We start from the raw sequence: 27,995 nt of genomic DNA, 5'->3' as shown, positions 1-27,995 counted from the left end.
TCTTCAGGCACCGTCGGCAGCCGCTTATGGCAAATGCTTTTGAAATCCCTGTCAGTGTCCAGCCCAAGAACATAAGACCGTATTCCGGAATTAGGCTCTGACCCAGACCCTTTTAATATGACCTCAAGGCCACCGCTTAGGTCTGTACAAACACTTTAGTCAATTTTGATTGGTAAGATTGCTTATATCATGAAAGCGTCCCTGATGCAGTTAACAAATAGTCGTATTTACTTACAGTTCGATACAGGCAGGACCAGGTTTAAACTCGTCCTGTTCCATGAAAGCAAAACACCTTGTGCTCACAATATCCTTTTTCGGTTTGTAATGTTTAAACTCGAAGAATATTGCGGTACCTGTATTGTGAAAACAATGAGAAGTCTTAACACGTTTTAACTGCCCAGTAACTAACAAGTGATTCTCTGTTAGTGGTCACTGTACATTTTAACTTGAAAAAATTTCAGGAGAATTTTGGCTTTATTAAGGCCTATTTACACGGCACGACTTTGTCGTATGCAACATTAGCTTACGACAGGCCTACGACATGACTTAAGAGTCGTAAGCGAGTTGTAGGTTTGATTTACACGAAACAATTCGTGTCGTAAGCCTGTCGTAAGCTTGTCGCATGCGACAAAGTCGTACCGTGTAAATAGGCCCTTAGAGGGTAACATCTTCCTCCTGAGAACTTTGTTTTATCACCTGCTCGATGACATGGCAAGGAGAAGTTTTACACTATTTTTTAACTTCCGGGAAGTTTAAAACAGATAAGGTTGGATTTGTCAGAATAAATCAAACATGTACAGAGTGAGAACCATGTAAGACAAATTGAAGGGATGTACGGAAAAAGCTCCTTATTTGTGACTTCTGATTGACTACACAATTTTCCTTTCAAATTGCCCTGTGTTCCCTTGTGAAACAGTGGGGAGAAGAAGATGCTGCATCACAGCCTTTTTTCTTTCAATACTGACCATTCAAAAAAAAAAGTTTGGTCAGAACAGAGCTTTTAATTTCAAATCAACAAACTGTACTGGCTTGGTACTCATTGAATTTGTTAGAAATGAATCACTTCCTCTTCTGAAATCTTATTTAGCTGTGATTGGTGGAATTCTCTCCTTTTTTTTTAAGAGTTCTCCCTTTACAATGTTTTTTTTGACAAAGAGCCAAATAGACACATGGGATTTCAAAATAAAAAATACAACAACTCTAACCTCTTGGAAGTTTCTCTATAGGCTTTTGAATTTCTACATCAGTGTCAAAGTTGATAAACTTTCCATTAACTCTGTTTGAAGTGGGTGTATCTTGAGCTGGGGTGACATTCACACCATTGGCATCTGTAGAGAGAAAACACTCAATAGTTCAATATAAATTTTGCTGCAGTTATTTGTTAGCTCTTTACACCCTAAATATCAGTATGCACATTCTCCATACTGTTCTCCTTACATTCCTAAGGTGCTGGTAAGGAGAATGTACTAACAATCAAGAACTTCTTTTGTTGGTGATCATTTTGTTTATTCTTGTGACCCTATGTGTGTTTTAGGGATGAAATTGAGAGGAGAAATTACATGCTCATGGTGACTCTTAGGGGGTTAAAGGAATTAGTTAACATCCCCTCCACCTTGGCATTATAATAATCATTGATCATTACCTTTCACAGAAACAGAAAAAAATGGATTAATGTACACATGGGCATCCTTCAGTCCAATCTGGTTGATTCTTACAACAAGTCGATGATATCCTTCTTCGAATGGGATACGCGGCAACAAAGACCCTCCTTCAGCTTAAAAAACAAGAAAAAAGATGAACATCATTATATGACAGAGAGAAAATACAACAAAAACAAAAAATGTATGACATATGTAAGATTAATATCTGAAAAAGGGTTATGGTTGTTTAACATGCTAAATACATGACCAGATTATTTCAACTGAGTACTGTTACTGATAGTTCTCTTCTGTAAGTTTCTAGAACTCTTTCATAAATGGTGTGCTACACTGCTGTTTTTATTGCATTTCTGTAAACTAGCCTTTTCAATCAGTTGGTATAAGCATGTTTTAAAAACAATTGCAATATCAGGAATTTTCATTCAATCAAAAGCACATAAATTTTCAAGGGCATAGAAGAGTATTGATCATGCCCAACTCTAATTTTGAGGTAACTATCGCCCTATCTGAAAATGGGATCCTGGGCAGTATAAGTAATCTGTGTCACACACTGAACTGTATGATTACTGATAGAAAAGACACCAGACATAGTGATGTTCTATGACAGAGTACACTGGTGTACTCAAGTAATAACTTGAATGCCTATAAGATCTTAAAGTGTGTTCATGCATTAAAAAAGGAAAGAACTCACCAACTGAAGAAACATGCTCAGTTCCATTTTCATCTCCATATTCTGTTACATCAGTATCACTAACAAAATTTATAAAAATATCATATACTCAATAATAATTAAATGAACAATTAAATAGGTAGGAATTTGCATTTTCAGTCAGCTTTTAAAAATTTTTGAGGCTATACAGAACAGAAAAAAAAGTTGTAGGCTTTCCATCCTTCAGATAGCAGTAATGTTTGAGAGACAATTTACATCAGAAACCAAAAAATGACCCTGAATGAAGAAAGAGTAATGTTTGAGAGACAATTTACATCAGAAAAAAAAACCATGTAGTGGTGAACAGATACAGAGATATTATAACCATTGTAACTAACAGATTCTACGTTATTAAAACGTTAGTTAGTTAGCGTTTACTAGTTAGCGTTTTTCTGTTCAGTATTAGATCAGAAAACGCGTCAAAATGTATTAAGAACATCAATGAAATACTCGGCTGCACCTAGAGTGTCACTTTTGCGCTTTCATTGCATTTTGACTTACAGGGGATCTGCTATTTTAATCCTACATACATTTTTATCTGTTCTTATGTATTACCTGTAGGATAGACGCATGTAGGTGACGTCACCATAGACAACATTTTGCTTTTTTAAAATAAATAGACTCTATGTTGTGGTGGGTCTGTACAGTAATACTTGAGTAATAGATCACAGAGGACGTCAACTATGTGGTAAAAACATCAGACACAATTACAATTGTCTGTGATTCATTACTGAACGAGCCAACAGCAACATGGTATCTTAAATAAGTAAATAGTGTCTGGATAGATTAGTTATCGGCTGTGCACCTCCAAGGTAACAATCCCGAGAGACAAGAGCGAATAAATTTACCGATTGACAAAGATAAGAAGCATTTCCTAAACGTTTCTGCTTGAATTTTATGGCAATTAGAAATAAACACGCATAGGCAATTTTGAGGCAATTCCCTGCCCCTGATAAATGAAACTTGTAACATTAAACTTTAAAATTTGAAATATAAACTTCACCTTCTCGTAAGATCCCTTGCATGAAGACCCAACGCATAGTTCCGTGGCAACTCAAGATTTTCGATATGATTTCCCGCTAAAATTCAAGATAAAGCACGCGCGCATTGAGTCATGGGAGAGAAAAATTGTTCCCAGGAATTCCCGGGCACCGAGAGTGAACTGTTATTTCACAGCGCTCTGCGATCGATACAATGATCCATTTGTATAATTTGCAAATCGAAAATACACTGAGACCGAAGCGCCGTTGTCTTTTGACATTTAGAATTTTTCGAGGCGCAATTTCGCCTCGCATGGCGCGCCTCTGAGCTCTATGTCGTTACGGCGTTCTGTCGATGGCCTTGTGATTGTTATTTGTCGTTTCATCCTCTTTCGTTATATCAAACACGGGCAATTTAGTCAAAGGTTACCACAGAGACTGATCATAGTATAAACCATCCTATATTAGGGCACTCGCGGTCACACCACTTTGAATTAATTCTACAGCAACAATCGATCGCTTAATCAACATGATTGCTCTTTCCTCGCCTCGAGGTGATGATAAGTAGAATGCAGGCTCAGGGAGCCACAAAGGGCACGAGCGCGCACGGGAACGGAAGTGAGCGGCTGAGTGCTGTAGCACGAGGGTTGGATACTTCTCGTAAACTCTGAATTCTACAGATCTGCAACCTTGGTATCGAAGGTAATGAATATTGGAAAGATTTTCGTGTAGCCCGATTAGCCTTTGTAGAAATGGTTATCAATGTTTATTTCAATCGAAGAACTGTATTCATATTTAATGAAGAATGGAAAGAAAAGTGGTAAGGAAATCTTGCCCGATTCATTATTTCCGGCTCATCCCTACAGGTCATAAGGCTGCCACGAGTAGCATCTGTACTTCCTGCTGGAATCAATATTTTCAATTCAGTTCCGACGTTGAGTTCGACGGTATCGAATATTTTTGGTGTCTGTGGCAGCCTTTCCTTTGAGTCGCAGTCCGGGTTAGAATCGTAGTTTCAAAATGGTGGTCTCTAGGGAGGTTTTTGGCCAAACAGAATCAGGAGAGGATGTTTGGAAATACACTATCAGAAACAAACACGGACTGGAACTGGAAGTGATCTCGTTCGGAGCGACTTTCGTAGCATTAAGATGCCCTGATAGGTAAACTTGGGTTTGTTCTTGAAATTTTCGTGATACGTTATATATTGCATATTGAGTTTGTTTGCCTTTTGATTTAGTGGCAAGGATCGAGGGTGAGTGGTAGAAAGTAAACAGAATATTCTATAAAACTTTATTCGTACACGTTGCACAACTCATGGACAGACTTTTATTACGAGGTTTTCCGGTGCTTGACACAGCATCCGACTACCTGTAATGTACAACCAGACAGCCGAGCATTTCGCAAATGTACGACCAACTGTCGTTATCATTATCTTAACCTTACAAACACTTTTTTTACCATTACTTTTATATATAATTATTATTCAGTAAAGTGGGGGTAATTATCAACTAATTAGCTTAACCCCTTACACCCAAACAGCAGTATTTATATTCTTCGTACGGACCATTTCCTAAGGTGCTGACATGGAGACTTGTTTTACAATCAAAAGCCTCTTGAGTTGGTGATCGTTTCCTCCATTCTCGTGACATTAATGATTAATTCAGGGAAGATTTTAGAAGTAGAAATTAGATGCTAGCCCTCTTTCGAATTAAGCTAAATTTTTAGATAAGGGCCTAGGCACTTATTTATAAAGAAATATGGTTTTAAACCCCTAGCTTACAACTTTTTTTTTTTAAACTCAATCAGGAATGGAAAAATGGATGATGTCATTATGGGCTATGATAAGTTGGAGGGTAAGTGCTTGTAATATCTAATCTTTGTAATCTCCATCACTGAGAAGTCTATGTAAGAATTTACAGGGTTGTCATATGAGAATGTAAAAGATACACTGATGAGCTGAACTGAGGAGGTGGCTGAATTGAATTATGCGTGTAAGTAAAAGCAAGCATAGCACGTGGCTGTGTGTAACTGACCCTTCTAGTGGGTGTGTGGGCTTGTTCCCCTGGAAAAATTTGAAATTTGAAACTCTCTGAGACATGCTATCTAGCACTCTGGGACACTTGAGTAACTCTTTAAGCCATAGAAATTTGATGTTAGAATAAAAAATATTATTTCCTAATTTTGATCACAATTCACAAAGTAACCAAGCATAAAATGTTCTGATAGCAGGGGGGGGGGGGGGGTTTCCATCAGCTACTGGCTTTTTATGGCAACTTTGGCAATAGTTATTGATGGAGTTTAAATTGAACTTCTTAGGTGTACTTTTCTAGAATTAATTGCGTTTGGGCTATAATGTGTCAACAATTGTGTTGCTGATTGTGCATGGCAATGGACATTTTGTTTGTGAAACTTTAATTGCGATCATTCATATTTCCTTTTTTATTCAGACTATCTGAGTAACCCTCATTACCTCGGAGCTACAGTTGGAAGAGTTGCAAACAGGATTGCAAATGCAAAGTTCACCCTTGATAACAAAGAATACAATTTAGCCGTCAATAATCCTCCAAATACTCTACATGGAGGATGGGTTGGATTCAACAAGGTCTGCTTTGTGCTAAATATGATGATGCTTATAGATAAAGAACTGTATTTCTCCCAAGAGTCTTTTAGTTTGTGTGAGTTAAAAATTGCTCTGACTGTCATTGTTGTCTTTGTTTTCGTGTTCATCAGCATAATTGGAAAAGTGAAGTAAAAGGAGAAAACAAAGTGAAGTTTGTTCACCAAAGTCCAGATGGGGATGAAAATTTTCCTGGAGATGTAACAGTAAGACTCACATTCACACTTACTGATCACAATGAAGTTAAACTCAACTACAAAGCAACAACCAAGGCTCCCACCATCATCAATCTCACTAGCCATGGCTACTTTAACTTGGCTGGTCAGGTACAAGCTTTTTAACTCTTCATACACCAACATTAGTATGCTTTTTCTCCTCACTGTTCTGTATACATGTTTAATGGTGTTGACAAGGAGAATTTGTTGAAAAATCAAGATTTTCTTGACCAAACAGTTTTAAACAATACTTAAGTCACAAATTTGTTAAATTTGTTTGATATTGTAAAATTATTCTTGTTTTATTGATTGTCTGAAGTTCTTTGTCAGATTGACCATGATGTTTTGGATCACATAGCTCAGATCCATGCTAAGCACTATCTGCCCCTAAATGATGTGCAGATTCCCACAGGTACACACCGTCTAAAATTTTCAGTTTGTGTACATGTATGGTGTAGTTTCCATGTAAAGATATGGCCCTTCTTAGGCTGTAGTACAGAGGCCTGTTATCTTTCAATTTGTATATCTTTTTCCTTCTGTTACATCTGTGCTCTTTAATTAACAGTGATTATTATATATTCTAGGTGAGGAATGCTCTGTGTCAAGCCCAAATGATGCCTTTGACTTCACCAAACCCAAACCTATTGGAAAGGATATTCATAAAATAGATGGCTATGATCACAACTACTGTTTAAAAGGAAAAAAAGAATGCTGCGCTGAGTAAGGAGATTAGATTTAATTTATCTACAAATAAGTTAATTTAAATTATCGTATTTAGACAGAGCTTCTGTCAATTTGAAGCCTCAGAAAGCTGATAGGAACTTTGGGGAGTTCTGAATTCCACAACATTGCAAAAAAAATATTGAAAAACACCACATCAGTACACAAGAAATTGACAATTCAACACATTCAGACACTGCAATATCATGGACACCCACACATGATCGATATGTCCAATTAGTTACACAACTGAGCATATTACAAAGCCCTACAAAGAGCATGAACTGTGGGTAAATTGAGGTTAGCACTGATTGTGCATGGCTATGGGGTCCTTTTTACAAAGACTGCAACACTGCAATTCACCAGCTTGAGAGCTCCCTCCAAAGAGAGAATTAAACATTATCAGAAACTGAACATGGTGAATATCAAAGACAGCAATACAAATTTAAATAAACCTTTTAAATTTACCATGGAGTATACCAATAATCAAGTCCATGGTAATGATCTTGCAGAGTGTATCATCCAAGCAGTGGGCGTGTTCTTAAAATGTTCACCGATCAGCCTGGAGTTCAATTTTACACTGCCAATGGATTTGATGGATTCTCTGGCAAGGGAGGTGTTCTTTACCATAAGTTTGGTGCCTTCTGCCTAGAGGCGCAGAATTACCCTGACGCTGTTAACCAAGTTAGTTTTATGTTTGTTTGTATCCAATAGTAATTTGTAACCAACATCAAACCTCAAGCCTATAAAGTCCCCGTGAAAAGTCTTCAAGTGTTTCTGTAATGGAGGGATATTTCAGTTGTATTATTTCAGTAGTATAACAATTTATGTGTTTTCATTTGCTTGAATGTTTATTTTTTGGTCAACAGTCTAACTTCCCAAGTCCAGTTCTTCGGCCAGGGGAAACTTACAAACAGAAAACTATCTACAAATTTGATGTCAAAGACAAGCAGTGAGCCCTGTCATAATTAGATTAACAATTCACTATTAATATCTAGAGTAGGGTATTGAAATAATTGGCAAAAGCTTTAGGAAGCTAAGGGATAGGCTCAAATTAGAATGGACCTTAACTCTAAGAGGTGAAGTTCATAAATTTGTTATTTCCTCTTCAAGAGGTCCTTGGTTATTCATCAGTGTATTATGGGTCAGTCAATTTGAAGCCAAACCCCTCCCCCTTCCAGGCAAGGTCAAATTCCCAACCCTTCAGGCACAGATGAGGGTCAAATACCCATGGGTTGCCAGGGTAAGGGGGTATGTTGAAGCTTGAAATTGATTGGCCTATTATTGTGGTAGTGCAGAATGGAAGTCAAAATTTAAAATCACAAGTGCTTTTTTCCAAATCAGAGTAATATACTTAATAGATAAACTGAGGTATTTACAAGTGCTAAGTCCATAGTGTGTGTAAAGAGTTATTGTGGGTAGCAAAAACACAATTCAGATGCAGACGTATTAAATACTCATCTACAATGTTGTTAAACAAAAAATTTTTATTCAATAAAAATACAACAATGCATGACTAATCTTTTTAATGGATAATGCTGTTTTATATATTTTCCACTCAATCAACTTTCCCCCCCCCCTTCCTATAGTTTTTGCTTTACTTTGGGAAATTCTCTATCCATTATAGAAAAAGCCATACTTAAACCTTGCAGTTCTTGCTCTGTATACATAGAAAGGCCGTTAGTGAGCAGTGATTTCTCTATCGCATCAAATACTGATGCTGCTTCATAGCTACATGTAGAGAAACCTGAGGCCAATTGAGGAATGAGCTCAGGTTTATTTTGAGGCATGTTTCTATCCAAAACTTCTCTTTTCAACTGCTTAAGAGGCTCTTGGATATCTACTGATACCTGAACACATCCATTTAATATCATACACAGTTCCTCATCAGAGTAAACAGTAGCATGTGATAATATGTCACTCACTGCCTTAGTTAAAAATTCTGATCTTAAAAGTGTTGATTTTCCAAATGCCCAAACTAACTGAGTAAACTGCTCAGCTTTTAGCATACTTAAATCCCTTGAAATCAATACCTTTTGGCTGTTAAGAAAAAGCTCAGTACTTGTATGACCGGACATTGCAAATGACCATAAAAGACATGACAATTCTTGGTTTCCAAACTCTGCAAAACCTCTTAAGTAGAGTTCTTCTTCTATGACATCAAAGATCTCTAGGGCATCTGGGCACCTTTTGGCAAATGCCCATGCTAACATCGAGAGATCATCTGCATCAAAATCATGAACACCTCTCCGTATTAATTCAGGACTTAAACTAGCAAAAAGATCATGCCCTTCTCTCCCTTCAAATCCAGCTCTTGCAAAGGACCATAACAGCATCCTGAGGCAATGAGCACTGAGATCTCTAACTGGTCTTTGCAAAATTTCCTCTTCTGTAATTGAAAACAGTTTATCACATGGTACAATTCCTTTCTGGGTGAATGACCATAAAAACTGAGCAAGCTGGTCATTGCTAAATTCTCTCACACCTCTCAACAAAATCTCTTCTTGGAACTTTTCTAATAGTTCTTTACTCTCATTTCCAGTTTTGGTAAAAGACCACAGAACACCAGCCAGTCCACGATTTTCAAATTTCGCCATCTTAAGCTGCCCATCCAGAATTCTTTGTTCAACAATTCCAAAGAACTTGGATCTTTTCAAGTCAAGTGAAGCAAAACCAATAAGAATCTTACACACTGCTGGTGTCCGAAATGAGGTCTGATCTCGCCGAAGTATTTCATTCTCGCATTCTGTAACAAACCATGCATCATGCTCCCTTAGTTTTCCTAATGACCATACAATAGTCGCAAGATCACGAGTCTTGCATGTCTCAAGATCATTTCCAATATTGTTCAACAAGGTGATAAAAATTTCCATTTCATCATTTAGAACTTTTCTTGTAGAGAAGAAGTTTTTCTTTGGTCCACTGGCAGCCACCTTGGCCAAATGATGCAGAATTGTTATGCGATTCATTTGAGTCATGGCAGGTGAGTCCTTAAATCTGTCATACAAGTAAAGATATTCACTGGCAGACTTGACGGCTGAAATATCCTTAGCCAGGGTCTTCACAGAAACAGACTTGAAAGCGCATAGGACTGATGGTAAGCCAAGGCTTATCCTTTTACACCTGATCCAGTTTTGTTGTGGTTTAACAGGTGATGCAAGAACACTTTTTGTTAAACCCCTGGCTTGTATAAAAGGCAATGATGAACAGCAATTCTTGGAAAGTCCTACAAGTCTAACTTGCACAAGAAATTTTCTCATAAAACCCATTGAATTAAATTGGTTCATAATATGACCTTTTTTGTCTCAACTTGATTATGGAGAGCAGCTCATTAACCACAACAGAAGAACCTAAGAGAATGAAAAGAAAAAATTATGCTATCAGACATGGTTACACTAGTTTATTATCAAGAACCTCGACCTATGGCTCCTTTTCACCCTAACATAAGTATTCATATTCCCCAAACTGTTCTCTTCACATTTCTTATGGTACTGACAAAGAGAATTTGTTTTACAATCAGGAGCTTCTTCACCAGGTTATCATTTCCTTTATTCTCACAACCTTTACATCTGCTTCTAGGAAGATAATGTAAGGAGAAATTAGAAGCCAGTCACACTGTTCTCTTCACACTATTCTCTTTACATTTCCTATGGTACAGACAGAATGTGTTTTTTTATGATTGGGAGCTCTTTAAATTGGTGATCATTTTCTTTATTCTTGTGACTTTTAAATTTGCTTCAAGGAAGATAGTGTAAGGGGAAATTAGAAGTAAGTCACTGTTCTCTTTACATTTCCTATGGTAGGGAAAATTTAATGAAAATCTGTTTGACAATCAGGCGTTTCTTAAATTTGTGATCATTTCCTTGACTCTCTTGACCTTTACGTTTGCTTCAAGGAAGATAATGTAAGGAGAAATTGGAAGCCAGTCACATGTAGGGGTTAAGGGATTAGGAGCAGACAATATTTTAAAGCCAGAGGTTTCAAAGGACTGAATGGAGTTGAGATAGTATTTTTCGAGGTACTGAGAGGAAGTGAAGAGGGGGGGAAGGGGGTTTATCTCAACTGAGAGGGTGAAGACACGAAAACCAAAGCATTATACTCGTTGGGGTGGGGTGGGAGGGAAAGGGTGTTTTCTCAAAACAACACAAATATTATTAGTAAAGTTCCCATGCACCATGGTAAAAAAAAATGCCTGAGATCGAGTCGCAAAAAAACCGTACTTGACCAATTTTCAGTTCAGACTAAAAAGCTGAATTATTTTAACATACAATTCGATGGAAAAAAGAGAGAATAGATGGAATTCTTTGAGCGGTCGACATTTAGTTTGCAAAAGATACTTACAAAACATTTGTCCAAAGTATCTAGAATTCCTCCTTCATGTTGAAGTATAATTATTTCGTCCGCGTGCGTGTTTCGTGAGACAGGCAAACTAATAGCGCCCGCGGTACAAAAGTGTTCGGAAGTTACGTCATGTAACGAATCATGTACATTTGCTGACAGTCTCTTGCGCTTGATGGCCAATATCTAAAAATCACCTGCAAAAAAATGGATCTGCAAACTACCTAGACGAAAGTATGACTGAAAAGTCCAGAACAATAAACCAGTGGTACGTCTCTTTTGAGAAAGGAAAGGATTTTGATTCTTGGGGCCAGCTGGTGGAAGCCGCCGAGGAGTATTCAAGGTACCACATAAGAACGATATGTCTGTTTTATTTGCTTTCCTCTTTTATATGCAGTACACACATTTTGCTCCGTAATTCACTGCGATCTCATAGGAAGCAACGACGCCTATCTAAGCTACTTTATGGCTAGCTTCGTTAGTGGATTTTGGCCTGAATAGGTAGAATATTTAAGGTCATTTAGTGTTGCATGAAACGGTACTGTTTCGATTCTTGTTTGCGGAATAAATTTAAGCCCTCAGAATTTGAAAGTGGCTTAATTTTTTCAGAAAACATTTTTTAATTTTTTAGTTAAGATTCTGGTTTAGTCTTTTTTTAACCATTTTCAGTATAAATGGTAGAAACTACCCAAGAAATTTCCCAAGAGAAGATGATCATAGTTTACTGTGTGTATATTTTTCACGACTAAAAAAGAACCTAGACTGTATATTATGATAAGCTTGTGAAGATTGGTAACAGCTATCTAGGAATGGTTTAACATAAACTTGTCGAAAGAAATACGGTAGCAACAGCGCGAGTCTGTGTAGAAATAATCTTTTTTAGATATGTTCAGGGTGATAAATGTTTAGAATGTTCAAATTTGAATATTAATAATATGTATATTAAACGTAAGTGTTTCATTTTAAGCAATAAGCTCTGCTCCAGTTTAATCATATTTTACTGCTCTAGCAGGTGAATTTTTGTTATAAATAAATTTCAATTGTCTTTGTCTTGAAATACTTTGTAAACATTCTCTTTTGTCATTTTTAATTAATTTTTTTGCATGGCCTCAGGCCTGCCTTAGTCATATACAAATCTATGTCACCTAATATTTAATTTTCACAATTTAAATTTTTTTTTGTTTTTTACACTTGGGGAGAATTTAAAATGACTAGCCACTGACTATGTACTGTTAAATCTGTTTATATATGATATACCTATCTATTAATTTTTGATAAAAATGATAATTTGGTGGACATTTATTAAATTAACCCTTTAATTCCCAAGATCTGATTATTAATTCTCCCCTCTAACTGCTACAGATTTCCTTGTAAGTTAGTTACAAGATTTTAATATTAGATCAAGAATTAACATCTAGCTGATAAGTTTGAGTATTGTCATTACCTGTTTGCTGAGTAATATATGGAATGTATTACAGGGAGAACAGTGTTCTCTCTTATTTTAAGCATGAAAGATAAAATAAATTTTCAAACCATTAAAGGAATCCTTTTACCTGTTGAATTTTCAAGAATTCCAAGCAATTTTAAATGGTAATAAGAGATACTACAGGCAGTAAATTTTGTTGGTTACCGCCTGAAAAGAAAAACACTGGAAGAAGTTACTTGTCAATCAACTCTGAGAGTTGAAGGATTAAAATTTTTCTTGATAATCTGCCCACAATATTTACTAATGAGCTTATTTAGAATTTTTGAATCTGATTCTTTTTGCTTTTCTCTATCTTTAACCTTCCTTAATGAAATTCTTGTAGATGACCACTGATTAATAAAGAAAGTTGTTTTGTCTAGACTCGCTAGAGACTTGAAAAAACATTGTGCTCTGGGAAACAAGATGTTTCAAGAGGAACAGAAGGTTTGTGGAGACAGAGTTAAAACTTTCATTATTGTGTATAAATCAATGTCTGAAGTAAAATATATTAATTGACCACATCAATCTTGAAACAGACACACCCCTGACTTGCCATATTGCCAAAACACTGAGTTGCGTATGCCACTAAGTAATATTTAATGTAGTTCATACATTCATTAAGTAGAGAGATTCTTTTGGCTATCTATTCATTAGACACACAAGTAAAAGGGGTAAGTTTCTAAGGAAAATGTAGTGCTGCATTAGTGTGAGAGTATTCAGTCTAATTTGGTTCTATTAACTGAGTTGATAAAAATGTAAATTGGCTACAGTAAAGAGTTTAAAAGCTGACATTTCAAGCCTTAGCCCTTCATCAGAGCCCTTCATCCAATGCTCAAAATGTCAGCTTTTTCAAATTCTTTACGTTGGCTGATTTACATTATCAACTCAGTTGATATTACACCAAATTACCCTTTAGAAACATACCCCCTTTATTAGACATACTTCAGTGCTTTCAAATGAATGTAAACACTTGAAAGGGTTTGACCATTGCAGAAAAATAACATTTGCAGATTGAGGGCCAAGTAGATTTGGTCCATTTGCTCCATTTACTGCTCAAGAATTAAAGATAGACATTAGCCATTTACATGATTTTTACTTTAATTTTTATTGATAACAAAGTAAATGTAATGTTTGTTCTATAGAAACTGATGCTTAAAATGTCAGCCTGTTTTGAGAAGAGAAGCAAAATATTACTATCCACTCAGGTGAATTTGACTGTGATCATGTTTGGTTTGATAATATTACGAGGTTTTTTCTTGCATGAGGAAAAATTTCGGTGAAATTCATTTAGACCATGAGTTCTGTTATGTACTGTAAATGGTTACTGAGAAGAGAGTGTGCAATTTTGTGTATCAGTTTTATAAGACACCCTCAGTTTCTATTATTTAGGAAGGAGATTGCTCATCAATAGTGCATCAATTTAGCATAACCTTGGCACCATATCTTTGAAACACATTTACTATAATAAGCTTAATACTTAACAATTATTCCATGAGTGCTGTTGGATATTAAATGGTGAATAGTAAATCTTGTTTCCAACAAGCACGAATAGAATAATTGTTTTATTATGAACACTAGCTGTGGGAGCTTAATGAATTTGTTTTAATGCTAAGATTAAGAAATACTTGTGTGTATTAGTTTCTATGTAAGGTGATTGGGTATATGAGTTCCATTTTACTGGAGTTAAATGAGCCAATCAGAGCATTAGAAATTCAATAACCAGAGTTGAAAATTTAATGACAATGCATGATTATTATAATCATATACACTAAAATTTGAAAGTAAATCAACTGGTTAATTTTAATCAATAATTGATGTAGTCTTGAAATGTTTAAAATTCATCTTCTTAATTGTCTATTATTACTTTTTATTTTGATTTACAATAAGGCTAGAGATGATGAGATCTCATTTGATGATATCAAGAAAGTTGGTGAAGGTGAGTGTGCATTGTTTGTTACTATGCTGTCATTGCTCCCTGCATAATTGTACAGTATATGTTTCAATAATCCATTTTACAGTTGAGTGCTAGGTTGCCATTAGCCTTCAAACAGGAGTGAGGCAGTAAGTGTGACCTTGTTATGACACATTCATTGCTGCTTTTTAAATGTAAATTACTTTGTTATCAGTTGCTAACTAGATACTGGTCTCTATCACAACAAGGTCACCTTCAGCCTCACTTTAGATCAAAGGCTCAGCAACTAACATAAACAACTGTAAAATGGCTTGTAATGGCCTGAGTACCTGATAACTCCAGACATATTCATATTTAGAAACAATTGATACAACCTCTTTGAGGGAGACAGTAGTGTAATGATTAAGTGCCCTCCAATATTCTTATAACAACCTCTCAACTTTCAGCGCAACAAAAATTGTCCCAATGATATTCCTAGCTATTCCTAAGCCAGCTTCATCACAATATTTCTATTAACTGGTTTGTCTTTTGAAAATATTTCTTATTTTACAACAGTTTTAACTGCAGATTACCATTATCAACTCTTTTTGCACAGTGTTGAGAAACTTAAATGTAGGTTGGAATGGTCCTTTTCCAGTCAGGATCGAAGAGCCTAAAACAAGGTTAGTCATAATTTAGATCAATAAGTAAGTTTTAGGTTGTTATTTTTATAACTGGTGGGGCCAGCAAGGAATAAAATTAAAAATTTCAAGCTGATTGAATAGATGATCTTGGTTAGCTCATCAAATTTTTGGCACCACACATACAGGAAGGAAATTTTTTATAGTCCATTTTGCAGTTGCATGCTTGGTTGCCAAGCCTTTGAACAGGAGTGAGGCTAAGGGTGACCTTGTTATGATACAAACATTGCTGCTTTGTAAATTACTTTGTTATCATGCTACTTAGATACTGGTCTCTATCACAACAAGGTCACTTTCAGCCTCACTCCGAATCAAAGGCTTGGCAACTAAATGCATTACTGTAAAATGGCCAATTAAACTTTTGCCTCTTCTAAAATAAAGATCACCAAATTGATCAGGTCTTCAGTGACATGTGACTTGATGGGTCCTGTCCAGATCATTGGCAAGTTGAACCTTTCCTTGGTTCTTTCTTCATTCAGGGTCATCTTTTGGTTTCTGATGTAAATTGTCTCTCAAACATTACTGCTGTCTGAAGGATGGAAAGCCTACAACTTTTTTTTCTGTTTTTGTTAGTGATACTGATGTAACAGAATATGGAGATGAAAATGGAACTGAGCATGTTTCTTCAGTTGGTGAGTTCTTTCCTTTTTTAATGCATGAACACACTTTAAGATCTTATAGGCATTCAAGTTATTACTTGAGTACACCAGTGTACTCTGTCATAGAACATCATTATGTCTGGTGTCTTTTCTATCAGTAATCATACAGTTCAATGTGTGACACAGATTACTTATACTGCCCAGGATCCCATTTTCAGATAGGGCGATAGTTACCTCAAAATTAGAGTTGGGCATGATTAATACTCTTCTATGCCCTTGAAAATTAATGTGCTTTTGATTGAATGAAAATTCCTGATATTGCAATTGTTTTTAAAACATGCTTATACCAACTGATTGAAAAGGCTAGTTTACAGAAATGCAATAAAAACAGCAGTGTGGCACACCATTTATGAAAGAGTTCTAGAAACTTACAGAAGAGAACTATCAGTAACAGTACTCAGTTGAAATAATCTGGTCATGTATTTAGCATGTTAAACAACCACAACCCTTTTTCAGATATTAATCTTACATATGTCATACATTTGTTCATTTTTGTTGTATTTTTGCTCTGTCATATAATGATGTTCATCTTTTTTCTTGTTTTTTAAGCTGAAGGAGGGTCTTTGTTGCCGCGTATCCCATTCCAAGAAGGATATCATCGACTTGTTGTACGAATCAACCAGATTGGACTGAAGGATGCCCATGTGTACATTAATCCATTTTTTACTGTTTCTGTGAAAGGTAACGATCAATGATTATTATAATGCCAAGGTGGAGGGGATGTTAACTAATTCCTTTAACCCCTAAGAGTCACCATGAGCATGTAATTTCTCCTCTCAATTTCATCCCTAAAACACACATAGGGTCACAAGAATAAAGTAAATGATCACCAACAAAAGAAGTTCTTGATTGTTAGGTACATTCTCCTTACCAGCACCTTAGGAAATGTAAGGAGAACAGTATGGAGAATATGCATACTGATATTTAGGGTGTAAAGAGCTAACAAATAACTGCAGCAAATTTATATTGAACTATTGAGTGTTTTCTCTCTACAGATGCCAATGGTGTGAATGTAACCCCAGCTCAAGATACACCCACTTCAAACAGAGTTAATGGAAAGTTTATCAACTTTGATACTGATGTAGAAATTCAAAAGCCTATAGAGAAACTTCCAAGAGGTTAGAGTTGTTGTATTTTTTATTTTGGAATTCCATGTGTCTGTTGGGCTCTTTGTCAAAAAAAAACATTGTCAAAGGGATAACTCTTAAAAAAAAGGGAGAGAATTCCACCAATCACAGCTAAATAAGATTTCAGAAGAGGAAGTTTGATTCATTTCTAACAAATTCACTGAGTACCAAGCCAGTATAGTTTGTTGATTTGAAATTAAAAGCTCTGTTCTGACCAAATTTTTTTTTTTGAATGGTCAGTATTGAAAGGGAACACAGAAAAAAGGCTGTGATGCAGCATCTTCTTCTCCCCACTGTTTCACAAGGGAACACAGGGAAATTTGAAAGGAAAATGGTGTAGTCAATCAGAAGTCACAATAAGGAGCTTTTTCCGTACATCCCTTCAATTTGTCTTACATGGTTCACACTCTGTACATGTTTGGTTTATTCTGACAAATCCAGCCTTATCTGTTCTAACTTCCTGGAAGTTAAAAAATAATGTAAAACTTCTCCTTGCCATGTCAATCGAGCAGGTGATAAAACAAAGTTCTCAGGAGGAAGATGTTACCTTCTAAGGGCCTATTTACACGGTACGACTTTGTCGCATGCGACAAGCTTACGACAAGCTTACGACACTAATTGTTTCGTGTAAATCAAACCTACAACTCGCTTACGACTCTTAAGTCATGTCGTAGGCCTGTCGTAAGCTTGTCGCATGCGACAAAGTCGTGCCGTGTAAATAGGCCTTAATAAAGCCATAATTCTCCTAAAATTTTTTCAAGTTAAAATGTACAGTGACCAGAACAGAGAATCACTTGTTAGTTACTGGGCAGTTAAAACGTGTTAAGACTCCTCGTTGTTTTCACAATACAGGTACCGCAATATTCTTCGAGTTTAAACATTACAAACCGAAAAAGGATATTGTGAGCACAAGGTGCTTTGCTTTCATGGAACAGGACGAGTTTAAACCTGGTCCTGCCTGTATCGAACTGTAAGTAAATACGACTATTTGTTAACTGCATCAGGGACGCTTTCATGGTATAAGCAATCTTAGCAATCAAAGTTGACTAAAGTGTTTGTACAGACATAAGCGGTGGCCTTGAGGTCGTATTAAAAGATTCTGGGTCAGAGCCTAATTCCGGAATACTGTCTTATGTTCTTGGACTGGACACTGACAGGGATTTCAATAGCGTTTGCCATAAGTGGCTGCCGACGGTGCCTGAAGAGGCGGCTGAGCCCGGAAAAGTGGGCGTACACCAAAACTCAAACACGAGAGCGGTGAGAGGTCTGATTAAGGCGGCGGTAGATCGAGGGTAACTGGCTTTCATTGAAAACCCGGCGCTTACCTTTTATTGACTGTGTAACTGTCTGTCTGTCTGTCAGTCTGTCTGCCTGTCAGCTTGTCTGTCTGACTGCCTTGTCCCTCTGACTTTCTGACTACCTGACGGTCAATGATTTCCTCTTTATCTGAATGTCTATCTTTCTGACCAACTGATTTTCGCCATGTTTATTTGATTGACTTTCTGACTATCTTAATGTCTGTCTGTCTAAATGTTGTGTGTCCGTCTGCTGTTATTGTTATCCTGATACTGCTTTTTCACGGTCTTAAACTGCAGGGTTCCTTTTTTTTTTCAGCTATCAGAAACCAACGGATTTTAATCGCAAGAGGTTAAATCTATATACACAAAAACCGCTTTATCTTCACCTAACACTCAATGTCCTTGATGACTGATATCAGACAATAGATAGCATGCGAGTAAGCCCTTATTATTATCCAACAGCACAAAGTAAAGTACAAATATCTTGCGATATTGTACGGTCATTTGGACAGTTGGTTATTTTGTACTGCAAAAAGACGCTTCTCTATTCACTTTGCTTTTCCCGCCATATAAGAAATGAGCAGAAAAACTTGGCAGAACAAAAAGCAGTTGAATAATAAATAACTTATTAGGCGTTTTGGTGTGTTGTATCGCTGAGTATCGTTACTCGTGGTTTGGGATTTAACTCACCCTACGGGCTCGATAAAATACGGCATAACTCGTAAAATACTCTGTGATACTACACACCAAAACGTCTAATCAAATATATTTATTGGCGCTTAAGCACAAGCATTTTTTTGCCCGCGTGAAGTATTGAAGCGTTGAGAAAAGCGAGCCAGGGAGGAGTCTGCAAGGGGTCTGGCACTCATAATACCTCGTACCAGACCTCTTGCCGACTTCTCGCCTTACTTTGGGCCTCAAACGGGTGACGAACGCTTGTGCCAAAGCCCTAACAATGACGACCTGCTCGTGGGCTAGACAAAGATGATTTATTTCATTTGTTGAAACACGAGCAAGGAGTCAAAGGATTCAATATCTTTCTACTGAATCATACACATATACTATTAAAATTTTTTAAGCGCAATCCTGATGCTAACCAAAACTATCCAAGAGTTTTTACAAGGGGAAGGAATCAAGCTATTTTTTATTACAAAGTGTGAGTAGGGTTTTTTTTTCTTTCATTGATAACGCATTTTCGCAGAGAATTATTTTCAAAGTGGCTGTGAGCTACTGAAGCAAAAATTGATATTTGTTTCAAGTATCTATCGATGAGGGATTTAAAATACTCCTTGTCTTGGAAATTGCGTACCATTTGTATTACGGTGTATCAGTATCATAATTAATTACAACACTAAAATATAACTAGTTTACCACGATACAAAAAATCATTACCTGCCAGCGAATTCTAAAGAAATGTATTAGTTTTACAGTGTTCGCCAAGGCCGGGTTGTTTAAAGCTGGGTTAAGATAACCCCGGGTTAGCGTCAAACCTGATTTAGATCTGAAAGCTTTAGAAGAAAATTCAGTCGAATTCCTTTTTGTCTAGAATATGGCTCTTTGATGCTCTTATAAGAACACAGAAAATTATCCTAAAAAGGCTTCTGAATAAAGGAATAAAGAAACCTAGATTAAAATTTAACTTTGGGTTAGCGCTTATCAACATATTTCTTTAAAATCCGCTGGCTCTGTAATGAGTTTTTGTATCGTGGGAACTAGTTATATGTAGCTATTTTAAAGAAATATGTTAGTTTTACAGTGTTCGCCAGAAGAATTGAATTTGCCCTTATATCAAAGTCTTTGCGAGATAAAAAGCAAACTTAGTTTGAAAACAGCGAATTCCACAAGCACAGGACGAAATTGCAAGAATCCGTAAACGGAAACGTGGCGGAAACATGCAACTCCATGTTTCCGTTATGTTTACGTAAAAGTGGTCCGGTTCCGTTGTATACGCAACAACGGAAACGCGAGAAAACGTCACGAAACCGGTAACGGAAACACAGGTTATCCGTCTTGTTTCCGGAACGGTTTAACATGTTTCTGCCACGTTTCCGTTTACGGATTCTTGCAATTTCGTCCTGTGAAGGATTATGAATTATTAGAGAAGAGGGTTCAATATTCATTTCTCCCTAGACCTAGAATGTCAAAATTATTATTATAGGTTTCATAAGAGACTGATGTGCTAAGTAAGTGGAACATATTATAAGCTAGAAATTGACGAAACAAATCCTTTGCTTCTCACAGGCTGGTACTTCAACGTGAATTAGTTACAAGTTTTTACACCGTTAAAATATAGCGCAAGTTCTTAGTTTGGGAAGAAACGTCTTGTTCGACATTGGAAAAGGAAATGTTTTAATGTTTTTAACATTTTAAGGGCAATTTATTTGGTAGTGAATGTCAGAGAAAAACGGTAAAAATCACGTATATTTCCTTATTATCTTAAACGTAACTTAGATTTAGAAACTATTTAGTAGATCGATTTATTTTAAAAATTGTAGTTGAAATCTATAATTGTAGATGTCGATGTATTTAGTTAGGAAAGTTTATTTGTTGGAAGAGCTCTTTTCATCGTATATCATAATTAGGGTTCTTATCATTATCATTAGAGACATTTTCGATTGAGAGTCGAAAGTAATCCAAGATTGCATCGGTTTAACTCTACTTCGTTCTGTAATTGGTCCAGAAGGCTCGTGTCACTTTTTCAACCAATGAGATGCAAAAGTAACACCAATCATGACTTGGCCGCCCGCGTTTTCCCGCGCTTTAGGCAGTTTGGTTGTTTTTACCTCGAGTTCGCAGCGGCTTGTAAAGATCTTTTCCTTTCTTCTGATTGATTGTTGTGATTCCTTTTGTTTTGCTTTAACGACACGCAATCAAAGAGCACTCGATTGAAAAATAAAAGTTAGAAAGTGAGAATCACTCCTAGACTGGTCATTCTGTTTGTCAAACTTTTCATTTAGCTTACGCCTGCAACTGATTCAGTTTTCGTCCTTTGATAACATTGTATGCTTGGCAATTACTAAAGGACAAGACCAAAAAGACAGAGTCTAAGTTCTTGGGGTGTTAGTCAGGACTTAAGGCAAAATTCGTTTTTCATCAACGAGTCCTATCGATTAGCTTTTATCTGATAGAGATTCCTCTGTGAAAACTTTCTTCAATCGTATCAAATTGATCAGAAAGGTCTTTCAAGGAACATTGCAATTTCTCTTTTCAACCATTTAAAGCCACAAAACGTGCACATGAGGTTTTAGAATTTAATAACCACCATTAACGCAATCTTGTTAGCCCTAAATTTCCATCATGACAAAATCGAGTACCGTTTCTTCATTAATTGTTAACAAATTGAATATCTCAGTGACAGGTTTTAAGGAATCACTTTTTGAGGGTTTGAGGAAATACGTAGATTGCTTTTTCAATTGAAAATAAAAGAGAATGAAGCATCTTTGTATAAAACTTTCCACGAAAGATATTTATCAATTTACAGGTTAATAAAGGTAAAAAATTGCTAAGGTCACCAGCATCACAGTCGAAGTCAATTGGTTATTCAATTAGACTGAGTGTAATAAGATGCCATAAGATATCTTCCCTACTACCTTAATGCACATCTTTTGTTTCAAGCAGTCCTTTCAGCTTTACCATGACAACATGGGATATCAAAAGAAATTGAGAGGAAGTGAATCATGAGATCTATTAAGATGCCATGAATTCCTAGGTGGTTTTTGCGAGGATGGCAGATGACGTAGTCAAGATTTGGACCAAAGATTTTGGGGTGAAAAGAGTTTGGGTCATATGGTTTTCAGGTGGAACGGAAGGGGAGGGGGGGGGTCAATCATCGCCAACGGAGTGTTGGACTGTTTAGGTTAACTAGCTTGAGCAACTCACGTAAACGGAGGCACCAGAAGTCTTTTCAGGAGGTTCATTTCACTCTATGAGACTCTGTCTCTCTTCTAATAATTCAACCCTGGGTACACGCTCTTAAATACCCTATCTTAAGCATATTTGGCCGTATGGGACAGCTAACTGTGGCAGAGTAAACATATTTTTTGAACGCTCACCAAAACAATCTCACGAGACATTCGAAATGAGCAACAAAGTACCTAACAACAAAATCCTTGATTTAGATACGTTGATTCCTTAATCGTGAGGTATTTAAGATTCAGAAAATATGTAAGGCTTTTTGTAAGTAGTTGGAGTAAGGATATAGTGTTCAAGAGCTCCCTATTTCGGATGAAAACATATTACTTAGTGGCCTATTTGTCGGCTGAAAATGTTCGGTTGCTAATTTTTTCACGGGAAGAAGCTAAAACATTTTTGTAAAATATTTCCCTTACAGGTATTTATTAACTAACAGGTTGACTAGGACAAAAAATTTCCAAGGTCACAGCAATAAAGTCGAAATCAACTGGTTATTCAATCAGACTAAATGTAATAAGATACTTTAAAAGCTCTACTTTATTTCCTGTAGGTATTCACATCTTTTGTTTCAACTAGTCCTTTTAGCCTTAAAGAAAGACTTTTTCTATACGATGACAAGATGGGATGTCAAAAAAAAATTGAGACAAAGTGAACCATGAGATCCATTAAGATTTCATGAATTCCTCTGTTGTAACTGAGGCGAAATAGATTATGTAATGTATTCTATCACAAAATCTTAAAAGCCGAGAAGAACAGAACATAGTGAAGAGATCACAACAGCAGTCGAGATAAGCTTGGATAGTTGTACCCCTTTGTGACGATACGGTGAAGATGAACTTTCTTGGTTTTGTTTTCACCTTGGTGTTGCTTGTGGCAGTTCAGCTAACCACTTTTACATGGGCCGCAACGAATGTGACAAAAACCTCAGGAAAAGGTAAAAAAGCGTTCCCTTTATTTCCAATCCCTTTCGCACACGTAAACTGTGTTCATTGGATTAAGCGTTGCTCCCGAATAAGCGCTCTGGGACTATCATGACTCAAACGCGAGCGAGCGGGCAAAGTTTGTCTGAGGCACCCTTAGAACTTATTCTACGCGGAATTTTTTTCTCAGTTTCAAACGCTACAGTTCTTTATTAGACACACATTAAAGGTCGCTGGTTACTTTTACATTTTTGCAAACATAGAGCAAGCCTATTCAAGCGGTGGATTCTGTGTGGGTTGTTAATTCGATTCCGATAATAGATCTAAACTTAAACCTCCACATATTGATGTTTGATGGATAAATTTTGAACCATGTATAGACAAAATGAAACTTTGAGTAACAGTATCTGTTACTTGCTAAAAACAATTTACAGTAGAACAAAAGAACTTATGATGGACTTCAATTTCAGTTTGGCGGAAGTTTTTTCTTCGAGAATTTTTTAGTTATTACAAGCAAATCGTTGCATCTTTAGGAGAAAAGAAAAACTGAGAAATTTGGTGTACGCTCGATGGCCGAGCAAAGCGTAATTGAAAACTGACTTTTGTCTCGAGTTTTCATCTTTTTTAATTAATTTTGTGAGGATGGCAGATTACTTAGCGAAAGTTAGATAAACGTTGACTAAACTGTGGAAGGTTACGCTAGTCTTCAAAGACGCAACTCAGTCCTCCAAAGAATTGAAAGAAAGAGAGAGCTTCCTTCCTAAAACTTTACGGTCATTTTTCAATCTTGGTCTTCATGGCCGATTAAACGTGTTTCAAAGATGTTTTCAAATTTCTCCTAACCGTAACAATACATCATTAATTCTGCATTAGGGACCAACCAACATTTATCGCATGGGGGGGAGGGGAGGAGGGAATGAGGGATGGAAGAGGGATTTTGGAGCCAAAGTAATATTTTTTGGGGGGAGGAGGGTTCACATGGTTTTCAGGAGAATGAAAGGGGGATCAGTCGTTACTTACAGAGTACAAAAGGAGAACAATAGGAAATTGATTGTAAATGAGTGGGGATCATTAGAATACTACACTACCCCCCCTCCCTCCCCCTACCCTCCTCTTTGCCAGGCGATAAATGACAAATGACCGGTTGATTGATTCGTTATACGAAAACTCACTTGTTGTAGAGATCATAGAGCTAACATGAAAATTATAAATGATCCTCTACTGCATTTCTTTCAAGAGTATTTTACAGAAAGACAGATATTCTTACTCGAGGTCTAATTTTGCTCAGAAAAAACAATTAAAAAATACTGATTTATCAAAGATTTAAATATTAACTTTTATCATTACCCTTGAATGAGAATCGATGGAGGAATAACACACGGATCCCTAAGGAGATAGTCGTCATCTTCATCCGAATGAAGAAGCTCTATGAAGGATAAGCATCTAGCATGATTTTGAGAAATTTATGATAATATGAATAAATAGACAACCTTTTCTTTTGTCAAAGATTACGATGAGCAAGGAAAACACCTGAATGAACAACCAGTACGTCGCAAGTTATCAGCATGCAATCTTAACACATTCTCGTTGCATAATGAGAGACCAATCTTTCATGAGCAGCAAGGTGTCACCCTTCCCCTCTGCCAAGGCGAGTATTATGCCACTCTCCACGATAATAATTTGGGAATTGCACGTTACTCACTCTACAAGATTACCTCCGAACAAGCCACGGCAACCCAAGTACCAAGACCTGCAGGTGACCCATGGCAACCGAATCAGACGCCAGGTAAGTTAATTAGTGTTACTGTTATAATTTACTTTTTTGATGAAGAAATTTAGGAAAAAATAAAATCGTTTCTCATTCCACTGCTACAACGTCCGTTCGTTCATGTTGTTTTGGTCTTTCACGCACTCCTTATGCCATCGATAAAATGCTGAGATGAGGTTATGTGAATATTTCGTAAATTTAAAGTTCAAACACTTGGAAATATATACCTACATACATACATACATACATACATACATACATACATACATACATATATATATATATATATATAAGCAGCGCAGAATTGGTATACCTAACGATGAACTCCCAGTAAGAGGATCTACAGGATACAATGTCTCGACGTGAATTTATAGTTAAGTGTACCATAAGGACGTAACGAAGAGGTCAACTCTTGACTGTTCTAGACGAGTTTAATACACGACGTTTCAGCCGTTCGGCCTCAGGGATGGGTGGGGGGTGGTTGTAATAGTAAACACTACTGGTTAATGGAGCTTTTACTCGATCTTGGTCATGGTTTGATGCTACTCTGGTTTGCAGATTTAATGAATGTAACCGAAGACGTTACAATTTATAGACCCAACGTTTCGACACTCCTGTCTAGTGCCTTCATCGTTTAGATTACCCCTCCATTAACTCTCCATTAACCAGTAGTGTTTACTATTACAACCACCTCCCACCCCTACCTGCGTAGTAATAGTCCGTCTCTCGCCCCTCCCTGGGTAATAACACTCTGCCTCCCACCCCTCCTTCAGTACTGATAGACTTCATCCCACCCCTCCCTAAGTATTAATGGTGTCCAAAAAAATGGTCCAAAAAATAGTCCAGTCCATTTATATTTTACCCTATGCCATGTGGTCTTTCGGGAGGTGCCTGTCTACTAGGGCAAGGAATCTGTGTCCGATATAGGTGCTGACGTTTTTGCTGAATGGGGGGTTGTACCAGAGAATGTTGTTCTGTTGTCTGTTTTTTCGGTTGTTAGTCGTGGGTGGTGAGTAGTAGAGTGTATCGGTGTCCGCATTCGTCGAGTGCTTTTTGGTATGGCGGAGGATGCTTTGTCAGATGAAAGAGACGACAGTCCACCGCGAGAGCTACCACCCACCATCCACCACAAAGAACATACCGGCCAGCATCAACAAAAGACTGTCGTCCCTTTCATCTTACAAAGCATCCTTCGACCAAGCCGCTCCGCATCACTGAAACATACATCGGACTTACTTATATATATATATCATCAGGGGATGTAAGTGGGAAATCCCCTGATGAGTGGGCAACCACGAAACAGGTCGGTAGGGATGAACTGGTAGTTTATTTGTCTTTTTCCTCCCACAATAAATACGTAGCTCTACTTCTATGTATTGAGCACTGTTTTACGTAAGTCAAAATTTTACACTTTATATATATATATATATATATATATATATATATACATACATGCATATTGCACATATATGTATATATTTCCTAGTGTTTGAACTTTAAGTTACGCTACATATAGAGATACAGATATATATAGAGAAGTAGATATATATAGAGAGAGATCGTCAACTTAAAGTTCAAACACTAGGAAATATATACATATATGTATAAATATAGATAGATATATATATATATATATAGATAGATTGATAGATAGATAGAAAGATAGATATAAAATAAACAACCGTTTTCAAAAACGTTGCAATTTGAAAATATACATGAAATATATATATACATCTTTGTTTTCTCATCAAAGAGAGACACGAATAAGACACTGATATATGTATATAAGGGCGTATATAAATATATATACATGTATGTTTTTATACAGATAGATAGACATAGATAGATAGATAGACATAGATAGATAGATAGACATAGATAGATAGACAATAGATAGCTAGATATTAGCTAGATATACATTTATATTATGCATCATTATTCTATCACCCCATTTTACCATATTAGGGCAACGGTACACGCAAAACATGCGACGGTATTACACTGCAAGTACAATGGAGCAACCATACGGACGGAAACAGGAGAAACTTGTGGGAAAATTCATGCATGATCGATAGTTTAATCATGTTGAGCAAATCAGTTCTTTGACTTAACTGAGCTCTTTCACTTACACATTTCGTAACTAAGATCGGGAGGGTGACAACTTTATTTAACTAGCGGATCATCCGAGAACAAAATTTCTTGACTAGTGAGTGACATCAGTGTACTTTAAAACTCTCTCATGTTCAGGGATTCATCAAGGAAGCAATGCATTGTATCGGGACCAACCAATCCAGGGTAGATACGAGAGAGGCCACCTCGTTCCTGTTGATATCTTACGTTACAGCACTGGAAGTGCTCTTGCCACTTTCACCTTCACCAACTCCGTGCCGCAAATTGCAGGTTTCAACAAAGGTCAGTGGGGAAAGTACGAACGGAAAATAAAGAAATATGCCCAGCAAACTTGTTCTTCAGAAGGCGGAACTCTTTTCCTAATCACCGGCATATCATCGGTTTCATTTAGCAGAACAGGTAGTCATCCAGTTAAAACAATAGTCAAGAGGGTGGAGCCTATGAGGTGGTTCCACAACGACGTGGATGTAAACCAAAAGATCGCAATTCCAAACTCAATATGGACAGTAGGCTGTTGTTTGAACTTGGATAACGAAGTTGTGGGAGCTTTTGGTGTAATGGGTCATAATTCTTTTGAAAAAAGGATCTTAAATGTAATTTTGATGTCCTCACAAACCGTCAAATCTGTTGAAAACACCCTTCGATTAGAAGATCCAACAATTGACTTGTTTCCTTTAGGCTCAGACTGCTATGACCAAGAAAAAAACGTTAAATTGAATGAAATATGATTTAATTATGTTTCTTGAAAGGAGTATTGCTAAAATCCTTGACAGGAATCTTGGAGGCATCTTGCATGAAATAACCAGATTCATATCAATGCACAATTGTCATCATATCTCAGTTAATACGTCGCTATGATTGGTCAATTAAACCGGTCGTATTTCATC

The 27,995-nt window shown here is 36.7% G+C and overlaps 4 protein-coding genes and 1 pseudogene across 4 annotated transcripts; 3 read left to right on the top strand and 2 right to left on the bottom strand.

Moving 5' to 3' along the window:
• Nucleotides 1-231: 231 nt before the first annotated feature.
• Nucleotides 232-3,508, bottom strand: LOC136282285 (axin interactor, dorsalization-associated protein-like). The gene is made up of 6 exons (XM_066169704.1): nt 3,371-3,508; nt 2,923-3,048; nt 2,350-2,408; nt 1,643-1,774; nt 1,206-1,328; nt 232-353 (listed from the first exon to the last, which is right to left on the bottom strand). Exons 2-6 carry the CDS (start codon nt 2,937-2,939, stop codon nt 232-234), a joined length of 453 nt encoding a protein of 150 aa, XP_066025801.1. The 5' UTR covers nt 2,940-3,048; nt 3,371-3,508.
• A 103-nt stretch (nt 3,509-3,611) lies between these two features.
• LOC136282284 (galactose mutarotase-like) lies at nt 3,612-8,376 on the top strand. The gene is made up of 9 exons (XM_066169702.1): nt 3,612-4,049; nt 4,214-4,507; nt 5,154-5,200; nt 5,795-5,949; nt 6,078-6,290; nt 6,510-6,591; nt 6,764-6,899; nt 7,412-7,583; nt 7,769-8,376. Exons 2-9 carry the CDS (start codon nt 4,368-4,370, stop codon nt 7,853-7,855), a joined length of 1,032 nt encoding a protein of 343 aa, XP_066025799.1. The 5' UTR covers nt 3,612-4,049; nt 4,214-4,367; the 3' UTR covers nt 7,856-8,376.
• On the bottom strand, nt 8,370-11,317 carry LOC131796641 (uncharacterized). The gene is made up of 2 exons (XM_059114234.2): nt 11,241-11,317; nt 8,370-10,249 (listed from the first exon to the last, which is right to left on the bottom strand). Exon 2 carries the CDS (start codon nt 10,184-10,186, stop codon nt 8,483-8,485), a length of 1,704 nt encoding a protein of 567 aa, XP_058970217.2. The 5' UTR covers nt 10,187-10,249; nt 11,241-11,317; the 3' UTR covers nt 8,370-8,482.
• Nucleotides 11,318-11,388: 71 nt separating this feature from the next.
• Nucleotides 11,389-21,769, top strand: LOC131796646 (axin interactor, dorsalization-associated protein). Its single transcript, XM_059114238.2, has 10 exons — nt 11,389-11,580; nt 13,083-13,146; nt 13,845-13,907; nt 14,590-14,638; nt 15,210-15,276; nt 15,868-15,926; nt 16,503-16,634; nt 16,949-17,071; nt 17,933-18,050; nt 18,695-21,769. Exons 1-10 carry the CDS (start codon nt 11,474-11,476, stop codon nt 18,789-18,791), a joined length of 879 nt encoding a protein of 292 aa, XP_058970221.2. The 5' UTR covers nt 11,389-11,473; the 3' UTR covers nt 18,792-21,769.
• A 1,309-nt stretch (nt 21,770-23,078) lies between these two features.
• On the top strand, nt 23,079-27,420 carry LOC131796628 (uncharacterized; annotated as a pseudogene).
• The last annotated feature ends 575 nt before the right edge of the window (nt 27,421-27,995 follow it).

This window comes from Pocillopora verrucosa, chromosome 7, assembly GCF_036669915.1.
Source record: "Pocillopora verrucosa isolate sample1 chromosome 7, ASM3666991v2, whole genome shotgun sequence".
In the NCBI taxonomy this organism is placed as follows: domain Eukaryota; kingdom Metazoa; phylum Cnidaria; class Anthozoa; order Scleractinia; family Pocilloporidae; genus Pocillopora; species Pocillopora verrucosa.
The sequence above is the reverse complement of the archived record's forward strand: the minus strand, read 5'-3'. Positions and strand labels throughout refer to the sequence as shown.